Here is a 27,778-nt window from a genome sequence, read left to right on the forward strand (position 1 = left end):
TATCGGTAGCACCGCTGCGACCACTGACAGCGTAACAAAACCCCAGCCGACCACGTGTTATGCCGCTGCTTAGCAGCCAGCTAGTCTCTGGGTTTTGTGGCAGAAAGCAGCACAAATGTGGCCAAGTAAACTGAGTGCATATGCAAGTATGTATGTGTGCATGTGTGTGTGTGTACGTTGCTGCGATCTCATTCCATAGGCCCTTACAAGTAGTAACGCAGGTACATTCATATGTAAGTATCTACGTAGCATAATTTAGCAATAAATTCAAATTTGTAAACATATTTAGTGCCCGCTCTTGAATTATACACGCAGTTGCTGACATTTTCATATTAAAAAAAAAATATGCATTCATATGTATATTTAATTCCTCTGTTTTTAATTTTTGTTTTTTTTTTCGAAATTTCGCAGTCTTCAAAGCCATAATTTTGCACTGACATTTGTGAGAAATTTTCACTACGCATGCGTATTTGCATGTCAGAGGCTCATAGAAAACTATCAGACAAGGCATTATGTGGCAGCAACAAGCATTTAGCAGCATGTAAGTTAGTGCACAATCAACTACATACATATGTACCAGAGCTTCCTTATGGGGGGATATGCGTGTAGCACCAGTAGCACGGTGTCTATGTTGCACAATAAACGTCAGCAGAAATAGAGTTATTTAGTATTTGTGAATAAAAGAAGTATACGTTTATTTTGGAATGCGTTAAGGATAATTTTTCTCCGACAGAAAACCATGCCCTCTTCGGTCCCATATGGATACACGCCAGCAACGAACATTGTCACCAACAATTTTCGGACTGTGCGTTTCTCTTGTATTATTATTCGTACATTTCTAGGGGTATACCTCAGAGGGCAGTCTCCTTACCCTTTCTCTGAATCATCGTCAACAATGACATTCTGGAGAACCTAGAAATGAGAGACTGTCCGGTTATCGTCTATGCGGATGACGTGGCACTCATCGTCAAAGCAAAGTTTCTGGAGACTCCGTATGATCTTATACAGGAGTAGTTTAACTTAGATCCAAATTGCGCTGCGCACTGTCTATTAATCCTGGAGGGACGGAGATAATCTTTTTCACCAGCTTACCTCGATCATTCATTTTGTTCTCTCTGACAGGGTCAAGTTTTTAAAGCAATTGTCATATGTCATTGCAGAAAACTACAATCCTGATGCTTTGGCTGGACGCTGCATTCTTGAGGTCATCTTTCGTCATAGAATTACATAATATAGGAGTTCCTGTAGCAACCTGTGGACTGCTCCAGGACACATGGGTCTCAGTTGGCTTAGCGAGCGCTGACCGAAACCCCTAACAATAAGGCTTGGCTCCCTCATAAAACCTGATGGAATTACATCACGTCACTGCTGAATACTCACAATCTTCTCTTGTAAACACATTCTCCGAGTAGCAGGTTGATTCTTGAAGCAGGCGGAGCTTATGAAGTGCCTAGCTTGACGGAAGAGTTACCTTATTAAACTTATCCATAGACACATAGGTGGTTGCAGAGAAGTCAGCGAGGTTTTTAGCTTATTTTATCGACCTTGCCCTGAAAGTACATATATGTAGAAGTGTGAACGAGAAAAGCTTATAACGTTGCTACTTAATAAAAGTTGTATGACCAGTGTAGCATTTGAACATATTCCTACTCTTTGGACAAAAGTTGGAGTAGTATTCATTCTCAAACTGGGGAAATGATTTTACACTACAGGTAAATGAGTTTCACGTTCTTAAGGCAAAGAAGCCATGAACATACGGACGAAAAATATATTAGATCAAATGTTCCGGTGGAAAGCTCACAATCAAAACGCTCGTGGAGTTAAAGGTAAATCGAGCGCTGAAGGTTTTCGAAAGCTGAAAGTCGGCGAATCTTTAGTAAGACTTCGGGTTTGGAGCTGGATATACTACTTAGGGTCATAGCTTTTGCAATATTGATTGCCACGTGGATTGGCTGATCAAGTGGAAGCTATTAAAACTATGTGTCGCCTGCATGTTTTTGGATTATGGAACGAGAACCGGAGTGTCGAGAACAGAGAGTTGTTTAGAAGGTTATCAGAGTAATGCTGTTTTTTTTTGGCTCATGGTCATAAAATATTACCTGGATCCTTTTTTGAAATAAACTATGTTATAGCTTTTCTATAAGAGAGTAATGGAAGGATCCACATACTTCGTTGGGGAACGTCGACAGCTCCTAGGCTAAAAATGGAACCAGAGCTGAATGGCCTCTGGAGGGTAACTTCAGATAATTTACTGCTTTAGGTGTAATGGCAACGCCCTTTAAATAGGAAGCCTTTGCAATACTTAAAGTAGCAGAGTGGATAATTTGCGAAAGATGGCGCGAAAATCAAAGTAATTACAGCTGTAACGGTCTTGGAAACTGCTCGCACCTGTTCAAGAATTCACCAGGAATGTAAGTTGAGGCTTAACTCTATTGCTGGTGGGGAAGGTAAGAAACTGGCTGGTGAGTTGGCGCACTGCGGTTCTTTGGAGCGTACAATTATACCGGCCAAACTTTAGGGCAAGAATAGCGAAAACTGCCAGCTACCAGCTTAACAACCAAGTGTTTTCTGAAAAGGCCAGAGAATAGAGTGCTGGCGAATTTCATTGTGAGGCAGAGAAAGACGAAGCTTCGAACTCTGACAGGGCTGATTATTTATAGGGTCACCATAAGCTTCAGCGATGATAAACTGTGTTCATCTAGTTTGGAAGATGAGTAGAATAGAGAGCATTTTTTCTGCAACTGTCCGGCATTAACCAAACTGAGATGGATTGGGTGAAATTTAAATATTGAGGGTGGAATCGCTATATTAAACTGCTAAGATTAATAAATTTGCACAGTAGGTTTTTCCGGTCACCGGGCATAACAAACCATAAAATTCGAAGACTCGAACAATTCGTTAACCCGAACAGGTCTGTTTTTCATTAGTTCGAGTTATCGCGAGTGTACTGTGTTATGCTTTAATTAAGCTCATAAAAGTGTGTTCTGAACCGATTTTAGCTTGAATTTCTACAACTGCTAACTTTTCTATTTTATACATTTACATTAGTTATTTCGCTTATAACTCAGTGCGAATGCATTGAACACAATTTCTAAATGTAATTGCTGGGTAAAAAAGCTTACATTGTTATACTGATGAATGTGCGCCAATATACTTATACTTGTATGTACATATGTATGTATGTACCTACAAATCCACATTGCAAAACTAAAACAAACAACAAGCATTTCACAATAATAATAAACGAAGTGCTGACATAGATTCATATCTGCAAAGCGGAGGAGTCAAAAACGCGGCGGAGGAAAATTCTAACAAGCTGAGTGCCGTTGAAGCAAACAACAAGCGGCAGGCAGGCAGGCAGTCAACCAGTTCACGCTTGGCATGTGTGACGAAAGCGCACCCACATTTCGGCCAAAAACAAAGGGAGTAAAATTGCTAAGCGGACAAAGCAAAGTATGCAGTTAATGAGTAACCCGCTGAGCGTTGTGACAACAAGTCAGCTTTGCTTCAGGCCACAACCGACGTTTATATGTATGTATATACATATGTAGGGTGCACCGTCACTACTACGATGGGCAGACGTACAAACATATGTACATACATACATAGTTGCACATGCGAACTGCGTGCGCGTTGGCAGCATTGTCGGTGTCCTTTTCATAATTACAGGGCAAAGGATATTTCTGCAAACGGAAATAATAACACTAGCGACATATTCGCCATCAACAGTAGCCACATTCAATGCTGGCATGCGACAACTATGAAAATGCTCTACTTACTACATCGTATTTACAACATGCAACGCGTGCCTAAAGGGGCCACATTTTTGGTAATGTTTGTATGTAAATTCGCAAGCATAGGTACTAATAGTTACACACAAATATTTCAAAATAGGCATAGTCACATATTTAATTAATGTTTTTAGAAAGTTGTTAGCCAACCTAAAGCAGATAAAAATTCACTTCCAGGCAAAATATTAGCTTCTACTTAAGAAATCATGAATATATTTAGTAAGTAGTCAAAAAACAAATATCTACCATATTAGGGCAGTTTTACATTCTCGAAAGTGATCAAGAGAAAGACCCCTATTATGAGTTGCATTCGATCTTCGACTGTGGTCGAAAGTGCCTATTGAACGAATTTTCATTTGGTATTATGACGCTCATTCGATGAAGAATCGCGCTATTGTGAATTTCGCTCGTTTAGGTTGTTCACAATTGTATATATTTCACCGCTAAGAAGCTTTGTTTACAAATCGAGCAAACTAATTAGTACGACTGTTCAGGATGTTGTGGAAATGGTCCTGGATTTGAAGTTGGAATTGCATTTGCAAATTTTTGCTTGCTGTTCGACAGAAAATTCGATACTCAACGAAAATTTCGATACGGTTGCATAGCTCATAATACGAAATTCATATTCCTTCTTCGATCTTCGATAACTTGTCAGGCCCCTAGGGTTTAAATCGCCAAATTCGCCAAGGCTTCTCGATAATGCCGGACAGTTACACAGAAGATGGAGAACTGTCTCCGCCTACTTACAGTTTTTGAAACTTCTGCAGCATCTATGGTAAGACACTCCGAACCGTTCTGCGTGAGTATATAGAAATTCTGTTAAAAGCAGCTTGCAAGTGGCGAAGGGCATAGCAATGAGTTCTTTGCCCGGAAGAATGTGCTTGGATGTAGCCCCCTGTTCTGCTTAGCCATCTCTTGCTTATTTAATGCTTACTATTTTTTTTACAAGAGTATAGCTTACTTTTCAACAAAACCATGTAAGTAAAATTTTAAAAAGTTATATTTTTTATTCAGAAAATTTGGGAAACTTGTACGTATGCAGTTTTGTAGCCTAGCAAATTTTAGTATAATAAAGTGTAAGCTTGCCGTAGCTAGGGCTTATCGCTATTCGTTCGGAATTTTTTTTTCACGCACAGTGTTTTGTGTGGAACAAGCTAAATGAACAAAATTCATTAAAGCATTTCTAGAAAAGGGTAATTAGACTATTAATATAAAGGATATCCACAAAGCTCTACCTGAAAAGTTTTTTATGTCCTACATTCAACTGTGGGGTGTGGGATTATCAGAAATCAGTATAAATTTTTATTTAAACTAAAAAATATTTTAGTTGACTTTCTATATCTTTTAAAAATCCCTCATTGTGGAAGTTTGTGATTTGGTGTAAATTCTTAATAATGGATCATATTTCTAGTGTTTTTTATTACATCTACTCCACTAAAATAAACTGTGGACTATTTCTGATATTGTGAAAATGGGTCTCGAAAAATGGAAAAAATTATATATTTTTTATTCGGCCCTATTATGGTTGTCGACTACAATGTCGATGTAATTTTTTCATCAAAAAATAGCCCTCGTAAGTCCAACTCCAGGTACCCTGACCCAGTGGCGGATACAGGATTTTATTTGGAGGGGCGATTGGGATCGACTTGTCGAATAACGTTAAATTACAAGCATCCAACCTGCTGAACCCTCATTTATTTTTCACGCAAATAGAGGTTCTAGTAGTTTTTATGAAGTCGAAATGTTTTGTGATGTATTTTTACTTTAAGTAAGTTTCATGTTGTGAATTTGGCGCATGGTCCATTTACAGAGTCCCATGTAATAAAACAATTATACTATTTTGTAAAAAAGCACAAGATAAAAAGTTATGCTCTGGATTTATTAAAGCAGTATATATTTGTGTATATTACATAAATACTTATTATTTGCTTATAATGTTTGTCAAATGAGCGATGTAATTAAGTAACTTAACAACTTATTCGGAATTTTGATTATAATAATTTAAATTTCAAACTCAATTTTTCGCTTTCCTTTTGGGAATCTTTGTATAATCCGTTCAGTGTCAATTTAAATATCTAAGGGCCAGTTTCAGTAGCAGTTTAAACTTAGATTACGTAAACTGAATTTAAAATGAACAGCTGACTGACATTTGATTGGCTAATCTTAGTTTAAAGCAGCCAGCTCGGGCGTTTAAACTAAGTTTAGACCACGACCGTGCACTGAAAAAGTGGCCCTAAGTGTACGTGTAAAAGTGCTAGACCTATCAGTCTTTTTTCATTCATGGAACTATAGAACCATGTTTTTAACCGGCGAAGGGTAACTTCTTTCTGAAGAAGCGTTACTAGCTAGAAGTGTAGTCAGAATGCGGAGAAGTTTGTTAATCAACGGAAAAGCATTTTCGTCGTCCCATTTACCAAGAACTTCTGCTGCTGATTTTAGGTATGGCTTTTCGCTTGCCTCATTCATTCATCGTTCTGACCACACTTTATACTCTCCTTCCAAACTAATAGCGTCTTTTTGTAGCGTATTATATTAGCCCCCATCGCCCCTCCCCTGTATCCGCCACTGCCCTGACCACAGTATTTCTGCGAGGATCACCTCTCCGTAAAAATACTGTGGCCAGCGTAACTTCCGTTGGGCTTTCGGGGGCTATTTTTTAATGAAAAAATTACATCGACGTCGAAGTCGACAACCATAATAGGGCCGATTATTTTTCACCTTTGAAGAACAGAAAGTAACATGTAACCTAATGTCACCGGCCTAGATTTTGAATATACCTTAGCAGTATAATTTGTGTTTATAAAAATATGCATTTTATTCAGCACATTAGAGCCCTCCTATTTGTTTTTATTTTTTTTTTAAGAGCGTATTCACTATATTACAAATTTAGAATTTTTCGAAGAATGGCTGTTTAGGCCTCCATGCTAAACGAAACACTTAAAAGGGTGAACCACCCTAATGTAAAATTGCATTAAATGTGCAACGGATACACACATATATAAATAACCTGATTAATGCTAAGCCATTAGCATGTTAGTATACTAGTTTAAATCTTAAATATAAAACTTCGTTAAGTTTCCCCTCCAAACAGTTTGTTGCTTGGAGGTCAAACCTAACTTCTCAAGAATTAGCTCGGTCACTTCTTTCGAGCGATCAAGGACAGCGGAAGCGATCCAGCCATCAGCCCTGCGTATTAATCAAGTTAATATTGTAAGCCAAAATCATTTGTACACAGCACCGAATTTGCATAATAAAACTTATCAATATTGTACTAATTGACGGTGTTATTCTCATCTTTTCTTTTAAAATAAAAAAAATCTTGGTGCAACTATGAGCTACGTTGCTCCAAGCGTTTGCAATGGCCGAAGGTCGGTAAACGTGATGGAAATGTTCACCATGTTTCTAAAGCTACTGATAGAGATATGAAGAAACAAGTGCTATGTAACTCATCGAAAATCGCTAGTTTTTCAGCGATTTTTTTTTTTAAATATGTATAAATAACATAAAAATAAACATACTTAAATGAATACGGAAAGATGTTCCAGATGATCGCATGCTCTTGTAAGAGATGAGTAACGAGCAATCCTGAATTTTATATCCTGCTATTTCAAAGTCCTTGGAAATCCTTGGAACGATTTTGAATTTGGACACTTGTGTTACGTACTCAGCTTTGACGAGAGAGCGTACACAAGACAAAAACGTGTTTTTGGTCGAAAATGGAGGCATACTTATCTTAGAAAATGCATTACCTTCAGTTTAGTATAAAGAACAAGATTATACTAAAAAAAAATAACCACTCGTGCTCATATACCCGTAGTTGCGTATGTAACGTATACGCACTGTAGCATCATGCGCAGTCATCTAATACGCACGCCTTAACTTAAAAATCATATTATTTAAAAGAAATTAAATATTGGCGTTTAAGATGTTTACACTGTATTCCTTATGCACAATAGCTTTCATTATGTATGTATATTTATAACAATTTTATAATGAATTTCGAGTGTGCCAATAGAATCTCAATAATAAATAGCAGTGCCGGATCCAGCGAGGGGGGTTTTGGGGGTTAAACTACGTCTCAGTGAGTGGCGGACGCAAAGGGGGTGTTTTAATATGGAGCATATGCATGTGTATAATATAGCGTCTATGTATTAAAACACCCCCCGTGGGTTCGCCACTGACTGAGACGTAGTTTAACCCCCAAAACCCCCCCGCTGGATCCGCCACTGATAAATAGTAATCTTTTACTCAATGTAATTTTTTTCATTTGGTGACACACTAGTTTAATTACACTATATTCCTTCGTTTTGACAAGAAGAACATTTTCATTGTTTAATTTTAACATTTTGAAGTATCCAAAATTATTAAAATTAAAAAAAAAAAATTGCTGCGACAGATATTCTGCATGCTGCCATTTTTTAATCAGGTTGCAAACTCTTGAAACTTCACAGACAAATATGTATGTTGTATTTTATGCCAACGTACATCGGCTCTAATATGAACATTATATTTAAAAACTCCGCAAGGTTATTAAAAAAAAAAAACAATTATGAATTTTTCAAGTGACAACGAGAAAATTATTAACTTCGGTACTTGTTTGGCGATATAACCGCCTAAGTGATTTTGGCCGAGTCCAAAACACCCAGCCAGTCGTTCCACTTCTGTGCCAACTGACGCCATTTTGAAATGCCGATTGAAGCCCAACGCCTTCTATATATTAGGGCTGTTCGGAGTGTTATGCATACGATTTTGCCTTTGAATATTTAGGTTTATTTGTGAATTCACAACAATAAAATGAAAACGGTTGTCATGGTAGCAAGCATAAAATTTGCAAATGCAATTCCAAATTCAAATCCAATAACATTTCCACAATATCCTGAATAGCCCTACTGTCTGCCTCAATTACCAGCATCCTGATTCTCATTGTTTATTTTCATTCAATTTATTTCCATCCGTACGACATGCCAATGGAGCCGAAGTATGTCCACATTATGTAGAACCCATATTGCTCATTGTATAAGCCAAAAACCGCACCCTCAGATGTTTTCATTGTTCTTTCTTATGCTCCATACTCTAGATCAGACATGATGAATTACTTATAGAGCGACATTTTTTTACAACGGCTTGGATAACACCTTATAGGCGATGTTTAGAAGGATGATTCCGCGGTAGTTGGCGACTATGACAGGGTCGCCCGTCTTGTAGATTGGGCAGAGTACAATTAAATTTCTTGCATATTTTATACCTCGTAAAAGTCGATCGTTGGGCCTTCGATTCCGTCATCTTCGGGTGGGAACCCCGGGTTTTCTTCCATATCGGCGTCTCCGCTGTTGCCATTCCATAGTGATTTTACCCCTTTAATTTAAGTATGGTTGACACATTGGTATTTAGGTTGTTTTGGTTGCTCTCACATGACTTAGTCCTATTCTTGGAACCTTCTCTAAGTCGCGCAACTTTCTTTTGTACTAAAATGTTCGTACGCTTTTGCTGTAGGATTGCATTTGAAGCTCTCCTTTTACTACGAAAATGCGCCAGAGTTTCCTCTGTGGCATAGTCGATTCGACTACCGGTTGTTCTTTCAGACTCGCTGAAATGCAAGTATTTCTTATTCTCAGACAGCGGTAATTGCAGCTCTTCAACGTAGAGCTTTCTATGCATTATTTACTTAGCGTAAATTCTGCATTATTTTTCTGCGCAGGGTCCACCAGATAGTTCACCTAGTTTGCTCCTCGGAACCACTTTGGCTAGAACCTATCGCTGCATACTGCCATTTTTCTAGTGTCTGCGAAGTCCATCAGCCTCAGACGGTACCTTTTTGTCGTAGCGGTAGCATTTTCCAATCCCTTTTCCGAGTAACGAATTTACTCATCCCCATATGTACTAATCAAAGTAAGAGCTTTAAAGGAATCTGCTCATAGACTACGCCTAATTGACATATACCTGCGTTTTAAAAGCCTTCACAAGAAAAAGTCCAGGGGACTCCAATCACACAATCTTGGTGGCTAATTCACATCACCCCATTGGGAGGTAACCATACACATGTCGGCCTCATTTTTCGTTTGGGTTCAAAATATCGGTTAAACCAAAAAATTCACACCAAATAATAGACTTTTTTCGGTTGTAATGATGCCTGGTAATCCTCGGGCGTCTTCCCAAATATGTTAACAACGATAATATAGCATTATCCTTTGCATAAAAAATATAAAATAGGTTTATTCGATTACAAAAATTATCGATTACAATTTATCGGAATTTTATTTGGATTTGGAACCACATACATATTTATCTGTGGTCGTTTCTAAAAACCGCCTAAGTCCGATGGTTCGCTTTAAAATAATGTACATACTGTTAAGCGTTGTATATCAGCTACTAGGCAATAATATTTCAATAGCTAGTATGAGAGGTTCGCTGCGCCTTGTTGCGCGAAGGTTTGTTTTATTAATTGGCATTCAAAAATTACTCACCTCCCCGTCTTCGTTATAATCATCTCTGTGCCCAATTCATGAAATTTATCCCACAACTCCTTCGTCTCCAGGTGACACTGCACCGGCAGCAACTCATCACAGTTACAAGAGCCAACAATTTTCGGCGCGGACTGTCAACAAAACAAAAAAACTAAATTAGTCACGAATGTGTTCCTCGGTAAAAAAAATGGGTTTTGCTGACTTTGCGTTTTACCTGCGCTGGCTCCGGCGACAGGCGGTCCTCGTCGTTCGCTGTAGGGCTGCTAGGACTGTGTGGCGAGGCGCGCCCCCGACTACTGCTGCGACTCGAATGCTGTTGACCACCAGCGCCAAGGCTAGTGCTCCCATTTGTATTGCTGCTGGTGCTATGATTGAGATGAATCTGGTGGTGGTGGTGGTGATGCCGTTGCAATTTGTGATGCGTTTGTGATTGTTGCTGTTGTTGTTGTAATTGATGGCGATGATGCCCACGCATTGGACGCGCCGACGGCGATTCGGAGTCACTGCAATCGACGACATCCACATCGACATCATCGTCGGGATCGGGGTAACGCTCCACGGAAACCGGGCCTGTAGTCGAAATAAAATGTAGAATACATAAGAAAAGTGTAAATTGCAGAGCTCATTCAAGGCCGACAAAATATTCAACTACGCTACGCGAATGAGTAGGCCCCAAACAGTATTATGTTGCAGACAAAACGCAACTCCTACCATGGCGCATGCATCAACTTCTCGCTGTCAAATGTTGCAAGCAATTCGAGTGACAGACAGAACGGCCCCTCTGTTATCGCTATTATTTATGCAGACTCAAACATGTATATACATATTTATATTCCTATATTGCAACCTGAATGCACTCACTGCCGCTAATGAGCTACAATTTCGCACAGACACACATGGGCTGCCGCCAATTGAATTGGCTGCCATTGTGACAGCAGCAACAATGTGTGGCAACTTACATCTACAAGCAGCGGTGGCTTTCGGTGGGCAAATGTACATATGTATGTATGTACATGCAACATGCCCGCAGTGCGTAATAGGCGCCGCGTAGATGCATATTTCAGATATGGAATTCAATTATTTGTTTTATGAAATTATTTTATGCAAATTCATCGTCCAATTGGCTGTGCCGCAATTTGCACAATATTCTCACATATTTATTTATGTACATATTCCGGCTGTGTGGTAATTTGTGAGTGTCTATTTTTTTTTTTGTACAACATTGATTTTCTACAATTATGCCTATAAATAATTTAGATAATTTGCTCAATAACTACGCACGTAAATAAATCTTTTTATATGAATGTAATTTTTGACGCTGATTTTATTGTAAATGTGCTGCCACAATTATCAAGTCATCAAAGCTTGTTCATTTCCATCATTCGTAATGAAGCAATTTTTTGAGTTTTTTGCACTTAGGTATTAAATTGTTTAATAGCACTCCGCACGTCACAAACTCGTATGTATTAAGCGTTTAAGCTGAATTGGGTTAATTATGTTTTTGTTTAGCTTTCAAAAGCTAGTTCAATGTAGATACAATAAAACGAAGCCAATAAAACAAGGCTTCGGAGAAGATGCATTTTGATCTCATTTTAAAGAACTATCAATTCTAAAGAATTGTGGTGAAAAAACGAAATACCTCTTATTACTCGTGTTTATTGCGGTTCTTTAAGACAGGGGTTCTTAAACTTTTAAGATGATGGAACCCTTACTAAACACCTTTAATTTTATGGAACACCACATCAAGTTACTACAAATCAAAGGCAGTGCAATTTAAATATGAATACAAACTTTTACTAGAAATAGTATACATAGTTTTAATTTTAATGTGAATAATGAAATTGTTTGTGTCTAATTATTGTTTAAAATAGTAGCTCGATATAATGTCTGAAAGCTGTATGCGCATTTCTGGGGTAGCACCCAATTTTAACCTGAAATTATTTTTTATATAAGTGTAAGCTGAAAACCCTGTTAACAGGGTACGTTGTGACAGAAGGAAGCAAAGTTAAGAGGCCTTTTTAGCGACTTCATGATATTTACTCTTATACCGGGGACAGACATCTGGTATTTGCATTCTGGTAAATTTATTGTTATATTTAAAATACTACCATAGTGACAGACATTAACTTAGTATTTCAGTGCCAAATCATATGTTTCTGAATACCAGCACATAAACAAAAAAATTCAAAAATAGTGGAAAAATTGGCGTATATATTGCATCAAAATTTGAGGTATAAACTTGTGCCTTCAATCGCGCGAAAATTTCAATGATTTTTTGATAAATGAGCAGCTGACATCTGTAATTTTTGGGTATGTTTAGTGCGAAACGCCCATTCACAATGAGAATACCACAAAATTTAAGCCTTCGGAAAGTTGTATTCTTTCTACAAAAAATACAAGGTTGCCCACGTAGTCTTTTGAAGAATATTATAATATTTGGTGACAGACATATGGTATTTTGGAAATCCCAGGTATTAACATTAACCTAAAACTCTTTCAGAGACACAGATTCAAATGAGTGTTTCAATTTCGAAGTACTCGAAACATCTATGAATGCTTCGTAAATGGATTTTGTACCAAACCAATATTACTACTACCATCCGAAAAATAGTCTGACAAAGATTTCAAGTGATTTACCAAGTGCCCAGTTATGATATTTCACATTTGGGCAATTCACAAGGTGTTGTGAAGTTATATTTTCCTAACAAAAGTTGTGTTAAAACACGACGGTTGTGAACACCGGTTACGATTATTTATCTCAGCACTTAACCTCACATAACACCGAATAAACATAGGTTGCAGAGTTGTATCGTCATGTGTTATTTTTCTTCACAAAACAATAACAACATTTTTACAACTGTCATGAAATATCATGACTTCACGACAAACACGACAAATACGACACCTTGTGAATTGCCCAATTTAATTTGGCAATTCATCGCGTTCCCTGTAGAAAGGCAAGACAAATTTGCTACTTTCCTTGTCTCACTTTAAACAGGCTTCAACACAAGAAAGGTATTAAGTAGATGGAACAAACAAAAGTGCACTTATTATTGACACAAATTCCATCATTTAAATCAGGGTTGTTGCGAATATTCGCATTCGCAACCGCGGAGCTTCCGCATTAATTTTAACATTCGCATTCGCATTCGCATTCGCAATAATCAATGATTATTGCGAATGCGAATATTGGAGGCACGGAAAATAACAGTTTATTTTTTTAAGAATTAAACTTGGCCAAATATTTTTTTTATTCCGAAATAAAAGTCCTTTCCGGACAATAAACAAACCGCTTATTCAAATTAAACAAATGAGGCATTAAATGAAAGAGGACTTAAATAACTTTAAAACCTAAGCCACCTATTGGAAAACATTTAAATAAAATATGTTAGTTAATTACCATAGAACAAACTTTGGGTTAGGTATATGAATTTCTTTAGTATTAAATTATAAAAAAAATATAATAGGAGGTGCTAACCTTCGTTCGTTATTTCTGTTTAAAAGCTATTTCAGTCCTCTTTCATATGATACCAAATTTGTTAAATATGGATAAGTGTTTTGTGTTTGTTTATTATACGGAAAGGACTTTTATTTCGGAATAAAAAATATTTGGCCAAGCTTAAGTCGTAAAAAATAACTGTTATTTTCGGGTCCTGGAATATTATGCAAGTGCACTGATAAAACACAGAAGAAAGGATTAAAAATGAATTACAAGAATGACAAGGAATGAGAATGAAGAATTCTTTGGAAAACAGCGGTGTTTAAACAACGATCTTGCCATGATGTTAGATTGTGAAGATGAAAGTCAGGAGTATACATCCGACATTTGCAGCCCCGACGCAATTCTTAAAAAGTAATTATTGCACCGCAAAAAAAAATGTATAACTGAAAGTCCTCTCAACTGGTGCATCGTCAATCGAAAAGAATTTACCCCTTTGTCAAGTTTAAAGTTTTTCAAGTTTGTCGCCTCGAGCGAGTGGTTATTTAGAGGCGCAGCTTTGATGTACGACCCGAAAAGGCAACAACATTACCTACTTTTTAATAAAAAGTTTTTATTAAATACAATGTTCCAATTTTTAAATTCATGTACTAAAAAAAATTTATAAAAAATTACTACCCTATCCATTTTTTATTTACCTAAATCACCTAATTTACTCACCTAAATTATTTCTTAAAAATACTTGACATCCGCATTCGCTATGCCGAAGGCTTCTAGTTTTCATGAACATCAGAAAATTTTACTTCAACCGATTACTGCATTTTAAATTAGTTGCATGGGAGCTAAACAAAATTTTACCATCACTACACACAAAGATAGAGGAGATATTTAAAATCTCATATCTGAACAATCAGTGGTATAGAATATATGCCTTATAAAGCATCGGTTTTAGCCGTCTATGTGAAGTAGAACCCCATTCTGAACAATCAGTTGTATGGAGGTTGTAAGTTATAGTGACCCGATCTTTGCCATTTTCACTTAAGCTTTCTGTTGGAAGAGCAAAATTTCATGTTCCTAGCGGTGTGAGGCTGATTGACCTCGCTGGGACCCAAAGCGTGGTAGTATTCAGTACTAGGTTCACACATAAAAAGATCCGACAATCTACGTGGCTGTCTTCAGATCGAAAAAACGAGATATATAATCGACAGTGTTGTTTACGATAGACGGAAGGCAGGATTCCAGTGTTTAAGACGTACGTACACTCCGAGATCCAAACATCGACTCGGACCACTATCTTTTTACAGCCAAGATATGCACCCGCCTCTGTGCAGCGAAAAATTTGTGTCCAACAATGTAAGGAAAGCTCAACGTCGAAAAGCTGCAGTCACTACATACCGCCGCCGAAGAAGTAGTCGGACTTCAGCGAGTTCGCAAAAACAGATATTGCCTACACGACCACGCTGCTATCGGGCGTAACGCAAGCTGTGTGGCAAAGTCGAAATATTTACGTGAATAGAAAGAACTTGAAATGCTGGGCGACAGAAAAAACGCCCGAAAATTTGGTCTTGGAAAAGACGCACGAGAAAAGGATCGGCACTCACCGTCTCTTTGTCAATTTCAAAGCCGCTTTCTACAGCACGAAAGGAAGTAATACCACCACCTCCGTCAGAATTGGGAAAGACTTATCCGAGCCGTTTGCTAAGGGTTCAGAATACTGTATCATTATTTAGGGTTTCCAAACTTCATACATATTTACCCTGAATAAAAAGTAATAATATAAAGAATTCACATAATGCAATTCCGGTTTAAGTAAATCTCATTTATGTCCGCATTTCGATATCCGCAACTGTATTGATAAAATCGTACACAAGGTGATAGCGGCCGCACATAAACAAAAAACTACACTAACAAATTATACGGACTAGAGATGTGCAAGGGTCTAAGTATTCAATTCCGATACCACCCATCTCGAAATTCAATTCTTAAGTCCCAAAGAAATCTATTACTGAGAGTAATCAAATTAATTTTAAATAATAATTAATAAAAAAAATAAAAGATCTGGCATATTGCGATTTTTTTGCTGTTCGTTTTCGTCTCAATAAAACAAAAAAGTGCTTATTTCATAAAACCTTTTAAAAGAAGATTTTCTGAATTTGTGGATGTTGCGTGTTTTATCACAGAGTCGCGATAGGATTGTGTGTGTGTTTAGAGTTCGCTAAAAACTTGTGTGGAATCTTATGCCCTCCTTTGAAGAGTACCTGGTCCGTTTTTTCTGGAATCACTTCGAGCTCCACCACAGCAGAACAAGCTGTGTATATCACTTACTTAATGTCCTGTCAAATATTTCACTCATCACTTACTTTAGACATCAATCAAATATGGTAATGGCTAAGTCATCAACATAAGCTGTTAAAAACACTTCCCTGAGAGGAGTGCATTTGCCTACTTATCGAGCTCTTCAACAGATTGAAAATCCAGTGATATATAGTAGGATTAACTTCAACTGAGTCCAGTAATGTCTATATGAAGACATCATTAAAAGCTCCGAATATGTCGAGAAAAAAATTTAATTGTGAATTACCCGGAGTGTACAAATTTCCATTATATCCTTGTCATTATTAGCCTTGCGCTCTTGTTTGTCCGTGATTTAAAATTTTTTGCCACAGGCCTTTAGAGCGCTTCATATTAGATTTGTGGTGGCATGGGCACCACCTTTTTGAAGTGAAGTTTCTTGCCGGAGCTCGGAGGTATTTGCTTTCAATATTTAACGCCACGGTGAGGGTGGTATATGGCGAATGCATGGACAGCAAATGTCCGCCACTCGCGGCGGGTAGAGAGAGTGTTACAGGCAAGGTTTTTGACAGAGAAAGAGATTAAGGCAAAGGCGAGGACGCAGTCAAAGGCAACGACAAACACAAATATTAAAGAAAACAAGTAAGAAAGTCTAAGATCGGGCGGAGCCGAACATTAAATTCCCGGCGCAAGTATTAAATATATGTTTTTTCACCTTTCCGAAACCTTCCGCTGGATGGTAAGCCGGGGTGTATCAATTTTGAGTAAATTAGCGTCCTTCAATTTCGAAATATTGAAGTTTCAAGCATTTCTGAAATTTACCGTTATATTTTCAACGCTTTGCTTATATTTGGCAAGCACAATAACCACACCGAGTTTGGTACAAATTGGTTGAACGGTTACCGATATACTTATATGTGATCAAAGTGGGCGGTGCCACGCCCATTTTCCAAAATTTTACTATAAACGTATTTCTTGGTAAAGAATTGTTGCAAGCATCAATTTTGAATAAATTAGCTTCAATATTTACTGATTTATCGAAGATTTTGTATTTCTCTAAATTACCGTTATATAGGATGTGGGCGTGGTTATTGTCCGATTTTAAAAAGTTTCGGCGATTTTTTATGCTGTACCAAGGCCAACAACTGTGCCAAGTTTGGAAGAAATTGGTGCAGCGGTTACCAAGATATACACATGTAACCATAAGTGGGCGTGGCTATGCCCATTTTCCAAAAATTTATAATATTCTTATTTTTCGTGTAAAAATTATTGTAAATATAAATTTTGAGTGAATTATCTTCAGTAGTTACTAAAATATCGCAGTTTTCGTATTTCTGGAGATTACCGTTATATGGGAAGTGGGCGTGGTTAAAGTCCGATTTCGCCCATTTTCAATACCAACCTACCTTGGATTAAGGGAAACCTACATACCAAATTTCGTTGAGATATCTTAATTTTTGCTCGAGTTATCGTGTACACGGACGGACGGACAGACGGACGGACAGACAGACATGGCTTAATCGATTTCTTTTTTCGTCCTGATCATTTATGTATACATTTGTCTATATCTATCTCGATTCGTTTTGGCTGTTACAAACAACCGTTATGTGAACAAAATTAATATACCCTTGTGCACAAGTGCGCTCGGGTATAAAAATATTATGAAAATAAATAAATAAAATAATATAAAAATATATGAAATAAGATGAAAAAGTAGCTGAAGATGGAGAGAAAGAAGTTTTAGATGAATATGTAGGTGACGATGAAGACGAAGATGAACATGACCATGAACATGAAAAAGAAGAGAAGATCAATATCAAAATTAAGATGATAATTGAAGACGAAAATGAAAAGGAAATGAAAATCAAGATCAAGATGTCAGTGAAGAGGAAGATTAAGATTAATATTAAGATTAAGATAACGAATAAGATTAAGATTAGGATCCAAATCAAATTTGATAAGGACTGACACAAAATCAAAAGTCAGCCTTATAATGAATGTTCTGGTGAAAAATTTCGTTCCCGAAATCGTTCACTTTATCATGAATGTGGAAGGATTTCGGGTGAACGGCATTTCACCTAGAAATTTCAATACAAAAAAAAAAATTAAAACCAATAACTTACTTATTAAAAAATTGTATATTATAGCTTAAAATTATTGTAACCAATAAAGGTAAATATGTTGTACAAAAAAAAATAAACAGATGTTCACAAAAGTTGATATAAAACTATTCGTCGATTTAAATTGTTAACTTTTTACTGAGCATGTTTATTTTACGAGGAGGAAGCATCGAAAGCCTAACCCCGTCCGTGTGAGACTTTAACCCTAACTAAACTTCCTACCGTCATGTACCGTTCCCCTCCCGGTACCACCATCAAGGATTTCGTTGGGATTATAACACTTTGTGACTGATAAGGTTATAGATCTATTCTCTTCTTCTTCTTCTTCTTTTTCTTATTTGGCACTGTAACCACCAAAGCGATTTTGGCCAACTAACGCCAATTGGAAATGCCAAGTGAAGCCAGAATACTTTCGGAGGTGGGGCGTCGGTGTCCATTCGAACAACATGGTCAAGCCAGTTGAGCCGCTGTATTTTAATTCGCCATATACCAGCACGAGCATGATGAGTGACTTACAGTGTGGTTTTCGTACGTCGAGAGGACTTTACTCCTGAATTGCCTACTCAGTCCAAAGCCAGTACTTGTTGGCAAGAGCGATTCTGCGTTGGATTTCCATGCTGACATTATTATCGGTGTTAATGCTAGTTCCCAAGTTAACGAAATTCTCTACTTTCTCGAAATTATAACTGTCAAAAGTGATGTGGGCCAAGGCGCGAATGTGATGATTGTTTGTTTGATGACAGGAGATACTTTGTCTTGTCCTCGTTTACCGCCAGACCCATTCGCTTTGCTTCCTTGTCCAACTTGAAAAATCCAGAACAGACTTCGCGGTTTTTCTTACCGATGATGTCAGTGTCATTGGCAAAAGCCAACAATTGTACGCTCTTGTAGTAAATTGTTCCTGAGCGGTTCAGTTCTGCAGATCTTATCATCAGACTAAAGAAGTCACACGAAAGAGAGTCGCCCTGTCTGAAACCCCGTCTGGGGGCGAACGGCAACAAAGCAGAGCTGGTGGTATTGCTCAACGTCATTTTTCACAGCCGTATGAGTTTTGAGGGGATACCAAATTCAGACATAGCGGCATATAGGAGACTCCTTATAGTGCTGTCGAAAGCGGCTTTAAAGTCGACAGATAGGTGGTGAGTGCGGATCATTTTCTCGCGGGTCTTTTCCAAGATTCGGCGTACTGTGAATACCTGGTCTATGGTAGACAATACATTCGATAAGACCTTGCAACCTATGCTTAGAAGGCTGATCCCACGGTAGTTGGCACGCATGGCGGGGTCGCCTTTATTGTGGATTAGGCAGAGCGCACTAGAATTCCAGTCGTCGGGCATGCACCTTATTACCTCCTTGCCATCGTAATTAAATAGCTCAGCTGACAGGCCGTCAGCTTAAGCAGCTTTGGCACTTTTCGTCATAGTCCCCCGGGACCCTCCCCCCCCCCTCCCTGCCCCTACCTGGCTACGCCCATGATCACGACAATAGGTAGCTGACCTCATTGTGTACCTTCCCTGATTTCCGTATAATATTTTTGTTGTGCAGATAAAATTTTAATGCGCTCATTCAAGTGAATCAAGAATATAGGCATATTTTTTTAACAAACAAACTCTAAAAAACCTCTTCTTCATTTTTCCAGTTTTTTTTCAGATCATTGACAATTGCTCAAAATACAACATATACATATTTACCTAAGCTCGATCTTTAAGAAAAAATGTGTCTATTCACGAATGTGAACCTCCGGATAAAAGTCGAGAGTAAATAAGATCCCGTGAAATTTATCTGTTTTCATAAAGTAGTAGGAAAATAGCCCAAGTGAATTCGAAAAAATAAGAAAGTGATTTTTTGCAAACTGTTGCTATTCTTTACTGTGGAAAAAAGCAACCCCTCCTTGTGGCCACACCTGCTACTATGAGTACTCTCTCTCCACGGTTCCGTCCCTAACCCAAGAAGTCACAAGATTCAGCATATTCCTTAGAAGTGTTAATGTGTCCAAGCACAAATTATAACTCAATGCAATATTGCATAAGATCTTTGAGAGAATACGTATTTAGTTGTAGTATTTTTTTAAGCATATTCTAATTTTATGCAAATATTCACACATTTACAAATCAGTCAGGCAAATCATGAAAAGTTTCAAGCGCATAAATTAGCATAGTATGCAAACTACACAGATATAATTATCGCTAGGTATAAATATTATATATTTACACACATATTTATGTATTTATGTATAAATTTACTTATGAATATTAACAGAGAAACGCCTCAAATCTGCCACAATCAAAACGCTAGACTACAATGTGGCGTAGCCAAGAGGCACTCAGCCGCCAAGCGTTGAGACAGACGAGACAGCTGAGACAGGCGACAGCGCATGCAAATAAATGTTTTTCACACTTCAACATCGTTGAAAGGAAGAGGAAACGAATCATTTTAGGCTTTTCGAAGAAATCATTTTAATGACTAAATAGTATACCTACATACATACATATGTTTGTACATATATGTACTTGTATATACATGAGTGTGTGTTTGTGAGCTTGGAGTTGGAAATGCAAATTTCTATGCTTTTTGTTGTTAGTAGATATTGTAAATAGTAGTGTTGAGAACTGACAATGTTGACCAATAAATCTGGGCTATAAAAAAACAAACATACATACAAACAAACAAACATAATGCTGGTACTTAATTTATAATTTTATATTCTATAGTTATGAATTTAAAATATGTAGTGAGAAAAATTATAAATGTAGCGCGAATAAAGTCATAATTTGTTGGACAATGAATTGCAACACATAGCACGCCAAAGCTATTCACAGAGGAAAATTTATTTATTATTCCTTTTAGATTTGAATATTCATTGTGAACGGAAGGCTAAACTAAGAATCGCTAAACTTTATTAAGTCGACCTACACCAACAACTAAAAATTATTATTAAAATTGTTGTCGGCCCTAACACCGATTCGATTCGATTTTGTTAACTAATACTATACTTAAAAAAGCGCACTATATCTTTTGTAATGTAAACAGTGATGCCAGACATTCTCTGCTAAATTACCCACGAATGTCTGGAAAAAATCTCTCAGTTACCCACATCTTAAAAATTTATCCCACAAAATTTCCAATGAATTAAAAACATATATTTCAGTAGTAAAATAGTAACAATTCTTTCGAAATTCAAAGGTCGATAGATAACGCATTAAAGGCCTAATCGAATTTAAAAACATCGACTACATTCATAAATTAGCTTCAGTGCTTATTAAAAGCCAAGATTTTGAAGAAACTTTTCTCTATATTAAGGTAACGATATGTATGACATTGGTGTTTTTTTGTTGAATACTTTCTGACAATTCTTAAAACTATCACTGTTACAAATTACATATTTGCATTTTATAAGCGAATATGATTTTTGGTGACTTTTTGGACTCAAAAGCATACACTATTTAACATTTCATCAGATAATTTCTTCTGCTTTTTACATTAAACACCAGTTACACTGAAAAGATTCTTGCTTACTCAGCGCTTTGAATTGGTTAACATGAGAAGAATTTCAAAATTGTCCTTATAATTTTAAATACTTATACATAATTTTACTCTACATCAGATCTTCAGAACGAATGATAACGTAAGAGTGTCGAATATTCTTGCATTTTGATCAACAATGAATGCATCGATAATTGTGTTAAATGAAAATCCTTTTTTATTTGAAATGTCCCTTTTTTCCCTTTGCATAATTTTTGTTGAAAAATATCCCTCAAATAGAGAATTTACCCACAATCTGGCATCACTGAATGTAAATTTTATTAGAAATGCTAAAATAAAGCTATTAACCGACTTCAAAAAAGGAGGAGGTTATATATTCGTCGGAATATATATATTTTTTTTGTGTATGTTTCCGCATAACCGATTTCGATAATTCTTTTTTTGTTTTAAGGGAAGGTGGTACCTCAGAGGTGGTCCTATCCTAATTTGGTTAAGATCCGATTAATATTATTTATATTCAATCCATCATGCATATGAAGATAATTAACCACAGTTTCTAATAATAAAAGTTTGAGTAGACCTAACTTCAGTAAATGTCGATCTTAAATACGTTTTTAAAAAGTTGAAAAAAAACCGATTTTATAAACATCCTGCACTTAAACCAAATTTTTCGCTGACATCTCCAGATTTCTTAGTATAATTTAAATCGGACTGTATATTAAAAACTCTGATTGATGATTCACAAATCATTCTTGCAAATGTGCGGATATCATATGGGGATATGTTATACTATATATTAGATACTCATTCGGTAATAATCTTCAGTTGCATCAATTTGTTCAGCACCCTATTTCAAATTCCCACACAACCGCCCTTAGTGTGCGTATTTATTTTCTCAAAATGATGCCTGCAAAACATGCAGGGCGCCTGTAGGGCGGGGCGAGAAGGGCAGTTGCCCTGGGCACCAAATCAAGGGGCGCAAAGTTCTGGGATGGCGTTTAATTTTTTTATTACAATTTTCGAATGTGAATTTTCTCCATCGACAACAACATAAATATCAGTTATTTACAAAACAAAGGAGATCAAGCCGGGGCCCTCGAACTGAATCCGAGAGCACCATTTGTACTATGCTGATGGCATTCCTTGAATTTGGTATATGTATCTCTATATTTTCAGTACTTCAGCGCATCTAATTTCTATCCTGAGCGTCTACCCAGAGATGGACCATTCGCAAAAATCTCACCGTTAAACCATTATGCACAACTCGTTGGGAAAACAGACGTTAACCGATTTCTATAATTCATTTTTTTAAGGGAAAGTGGTACCTCAGAGCTGGGGAAATTAACGGTACCCTTAAATTTTTATATGAGAATTGAAGTCGGTTTTGTTTTTTGCTTAAAAATTACTTGTTAGCAATGATATTTTAATTTGGTTTTGATTTTTGACTTACAATAAGTGTTACTGTAGAGGAACTATGTAAAATGAAACCGGTTTATCCGGGTTTTTCATACTAGGGAGTCGGGTATTTTAAAATTGCCATTTTTCGAATAGCTCGAAAACCGGTTTTCAAACCACAGGCGAATAATCGAGCACCCAAATACGTATATACTGTTCTACCTCGTTTCAGCAAAAGATGTTACCCAAATGGCAACGTAGAACATAAAAGCCTAAAGCCAAAAATGCATTTAAAATACATATTTTTCGAACTTGTATATATTTTTATTAAAAAAACGTGTATTTAGTAGCTAACAGAGGTTAAAGGCTGAATGTCAGGGCCCGGGAAATGAATGAAATAAAAAAACCGAATAAAATTTTTGGAAAATGCAAATATGATAAATCATGCAAATGTAGGTTTCTTGGAAAGAAAATAAAACAGTCTTATGTGACAACATTAAGGCGCACGCCACAAATCGGAGGAGAAGCTCGGCCAAACACTAACATATTTTTAAGCGCCAATATATTATTATTATGCTCGTTCACACGGACAGCAGAAATATTTAATGGAATGAAATGTCAATTGAATAATAATTTCAAGACTTTGTCTAGTTTATTCGGCGTTTTCTCTGAAGAAGAAGAAGAAGAGACATACCCAATAAAATCTATACTTAAATGATCAGAATGTCAAGCTGAGCCGATTTAGCCATGTCCGTCTGTTTGAACGCAGTCTGGTTTTTAGAGATATCCAACTGGAATTTTGTAAGCGGGTGTATTTTTACAATGAATTAATCCTTTGTTTTAACCGGCAAAATCGCACCAGTATAACATTACATAGCTCAGATATGAGATTTTTTTGTTATAACTCATCCATTTCTGCAGCTAGGCTTCGCATTATTCGCATTATTTTCACTCTTGTAAACAGTAATACAGTAGTGACTAAGATCGGGTCACTAAAACTTATAGCGACCATACAACTTGTTGTTCAGATATGGGATCTTACTTTAAAACTCCCTCAACGTCTAATACCGGAAAATTTCGTGCGATATTTTCTAAATAATCATACAAAGTCTACTGAGAGTCAAGATCGGTGCTATATAAGCTATATCTCCCTTACTGTACATAGTAGATGGGCGTAAGCAGGTACGGGCTAGGGAGGGCGAAATTTGTATCAACTCACGTCGAGCGCACGTATAGTACATTCAAGACTTTTATTCGTGAAAATCGAATAAAAATGCTGCCAGGAAACTTTAAACGGCATCTTGTGGTTCAATTTTACTACAAATAGGGAATCCAATCCCTCAAACGCGGGAACCCGCGCCATTTTTGCGGGATTATAAATGAGGGATTACACATGCGGGATCCGCGGGATTTGCAAGACTACAGAAAAAAATTAAAAAGACGTATGCGAGTTGTTAACGTGCTCACCAAAATGTTCGTCGTGCATGGCGGTATTAAATATACATCATTTTATAACCCAGTAGATAATTTTAGGCGTTAAATGCCCTTCCGAAAGGTCTTCCCGAGAGCAAGAGGCCTTCCCCTCTATATTCCTTTCTCCTTTCTTTTTTGTATGGACTGTCATCAATTGAAGAGCTTCTTCTTTTGCTACCCATAGAAGGCCTTAGAGAAGAGCTTTTATAGGACGTACTTCTGAAGATCTTTTGGAGGAGTTGATTGAGCTTCGCAATGTGTTTTGAGGTTAGAAGGAAGTCCTAACGTGATGGAGCAAAAAGGTCATCTAAACACCTGGTCTGGTTTTATTAACCTTTCATCGATTTTTTGTGGTCTTGCGTAATTGATTAAAATTTGAAAACGTTCGCCTTGATAACTAGCTTAAACTTTGAACACTTACCGATTTATGAACAAATTATACAAGTGTAGAACAGCCCTTTTCTATCGATAAATAAGTGTGCCAGAGGAAAACTCTGGTTCTATTAGAGGCACACATTCAGCTCTGGTATAATTTTCAAGAGTATGTTATATAAAATATATTACTTTAACGCCATTTTCAAATATCAAACGGTAAAAAAGTTACGTCGAAAAACAGGGAAACTTAGTTAAATTTGAATAATCCAGAATAGCTGATGTTTTAGCTAGTTTTGGGATTACAGCGAGCGGGTATTGTTTGAATTTTCTTCTGATAAATACCCAACATATATAGCGAAATTATACATAATCACCAAAATCAAAAGTTCCTGATTGTGAAAAATAGGGCAGAATTTAAAATATGAAACTTTAAAGACTTTATCATTTCTTCAGAATTATTATCAAAAAAGTCAACCTAAATACGTATACGTATAAATACGTAGATTTTCTACCCTAACTACAACTATAGCGATTAAAGTTTTGTGAGTTAAAAATCGAAAAGAGAAAATAGTCAAAGATTCAAAATGAACATTCTTCATATAATGAAACTAGTTCATAGTAAAAAGTAAACAGAGAAAATACTTGTAATATAAACATTTCTAAAATAAATGTATTTTCTGATTATTTTTCGCTTTTTGTCTTTTTTTAATGCCTTCTTTTGCCTTTTTTGCGATTGCTACTGCCTTTTCCTGCCTATCTCGCTATTAGATTTTGTCTTTTCCAGCCTATTTCGTGGTTTTATTTTGCCATTTTTATAAATTTTTAGTTTTAAAAATCCGTTCACTGCTCATAAATAATGTTTACGAACAGCTGATTGGTATTTTTTCCTATACAAAAAATACATTCTAACAGGAAATAAAATGATTTACTTCAAATAAGTTGTAAAATAATTATTTTCTTTTAATATTTTCTACCTAGATTTTGCTGATATTTTTAAAGAGGAATCCAACTTCGAAAATAGGAGGAGAGAAAAATATAAAGAGGTATACAATTTCAAGAACAAAGTGATTTCATTCAGCGCCATCACAGTCCGTGTGAAATTTACGAAAATGCTATCACTGAATTCGAATAGCGGCGAACGTAGGCATGCACTTTGAATGCATACGTTCGTAGGAATTCGGATTCAGTGATCGCATTAACATAGATTTCATGAAAATTGGACTACGATGGATGCAGCGATAGCCCAGATTATTTAGTGAAATCTGAAATGGTATGACTGCAGAGAATTTATACAGACGACGGCACTAGCCATGGTGTCTTACATTTAAGTTGTCCCTGAAAGTTTTTTCAATGCTCCCCTTCCCGAAATCCTAGCCTACGCCAACGACATGAAGCATAGGCTAAACTAAATACCTTTTTTAATCTCAAGATTTTTTTGCCCCAATGATTTTTCGTCATTTCTATTCCTGCTTGCTCATCCTTGTTTGCGTTCAATGCATTTGATATTCAATGAAGATAACACACGATTTAGTAAAAATGTGTGTGATAACTCCTTCATACCTCCCAAAAAAAACGTGGGCCTATCACTTACGGACCCTGTTACACAATGGGCGCGCAAAGCTCTAGAAACTACTATTTTTAATTCATAACTAAGGAAATCTTGGAGATGGTAAGGCCCTCTACATTCCAGAGAAGGTCTTCCGTAATTGCTTTTTACTTCTTTTTTCTACTGGGTTTTCTTATTCGATTTTGCTTGTGTTTCAATTATGTATATATCTATTATAACGAAATATTCGTGTGTATGAAAATGCCTGTATGTAAGTATGTCGCTACACATGTATGTACATACGTAAGTACATATTTGCGAACGATAAGTACATCTCATTACTCACTCAAACTCCTTTCGGATGGTTCACGGCTCGAGGCATTTGCGCCTCGCGCCATTATCGCAGCAATTGAGAAATCCGTGGCGCTGACACAGGAATTACTGTTGAGGATATTTGTTGTTGTCGCTGTGGCTGATGCTGCTTGTGCTGCTGCTGCTGCTCTTTCAGCTGCGGTGGCAGTTAATGCGAATGCTCCAGTTTGTTTGAACAACAATGTGGCTGCTGCAGCGGCTGCGGCCACAGCAGCGTCGGTGGTGGTACCCGTTGCTGTCGCTGTTGTGGATGTCGGGAGCTGCTGTGTCAGCTTGTTGGGCGAATAATTCAGATTTTGCTTATCGTTATGATTAAAGTAGTAGTTGTTGTTGTTATTTTGGAAAATTTTGTTATCCTGCTGGCTATGCTGCTGCTGGTGATTCTCCTGTTGTTGACATTTCGTTTGCGTCGTTGTTGTTGATGTTGATTGGTTTTGTTGATGTGGCTGTGACGGTGTGTTGCTCAGAAGCATTTTCTATTGCTGCTGACTTTGGGAAAGCAATTTTCGCGTAATAGGGCAAAGGAAATTGAAAACTTTTTACTGCAAATATATTTTAAGAGTAATTTAATTTACAAAAAAAAATGATTTTTTTTTAGTTTTTTACAAATCATTAATTTATTTTTATTTTTTTAATCCATTTTATAATTTATTATGATTTATACCGCCGCACTTATTCACTTTTAGTTTTTTCACAAATCTTTTATTACCGAACCTTAACATTAATTTTTCAATTAAAATTGTAACACTTTCGCGTAGGAATTTCAGCGAACGCGTGCAACACGCTCTGCGTACGAATTTACAGTGCGTAAAGTGGCGCCGACGAAAACTCGCAAATCCGTTAACACGACAACCGCTCCATTGTCACGCTGACCAATGAATGAAGATGCCAAACGGCGGCTGTTGGCGAAATGTCAGGTGGCGCCCGCCCATCCCCGTCCGTGAATTGCGTTAGTCAATGGCGAGCGCGGCGTGGCGCGGCGCATAGCTTAGCACAACACAACACAACAAAAGCACCGCCAACATTTG

The 27,778-nt window shown here is 37.0% G+C and overlaps 1 protein-coding gene across 2 annotated transcripts in view; it reads right to left on the reverse strand.

The window, feature by feature from the left end:
- LOC118740453 (T-box protein H15-like) overlaps positions 1-27,337 on the reverse strand; it is a 50,703-nt gene extending 23,366 nt beyond the window's left edge. Inside the window, exons 1-3 of one of the 2 annotated variants that reach the window (XM_036472005.1) lie at positions 26,725-27,337; positions 10,470-10,825; positions 10,256-10,386 (exon numbers count right to left, since the gene is read on the reverse strand). In XM_036472005.1, coding sequence (XP_036327898.1) covers positions 10,256-10,386; positions 10,470-10,825; positions 26,725-27,223 — 986 coding nt within the window. In that variant the 5' untranslated portion in view covers positions 27,224-27,337. Of the gene's footprint in view, positions 1-10,255; positions 10,387-10,457; positions 10,826-26,724 lie in introns of both variants that reach the window. The other variant, XM_036472004.1, reaches the window with a different exon arrangement.
- Between the last annotated feature and the right edge of the window lie 441 nt (positions 27,338-27,778).

This window comes from Rhagoletis pomonella, unplaced genomic scaffold, assembly GCF_013731165.1.
Source record: "Rhagoletis pomonella isolate Grant_MI unplaced genomic scaffold, Rhpom_1.0 Rhpom_scaffold_00006, whole genome shotgun sequence".
Taxonomy (NCBI): domain Eukaryota; kingdom Metazoa; phylum Arthropoda; class Insecta; order Diptera; family Tephritidae; genus Rhagoletis; species Rhagoletis pomonella.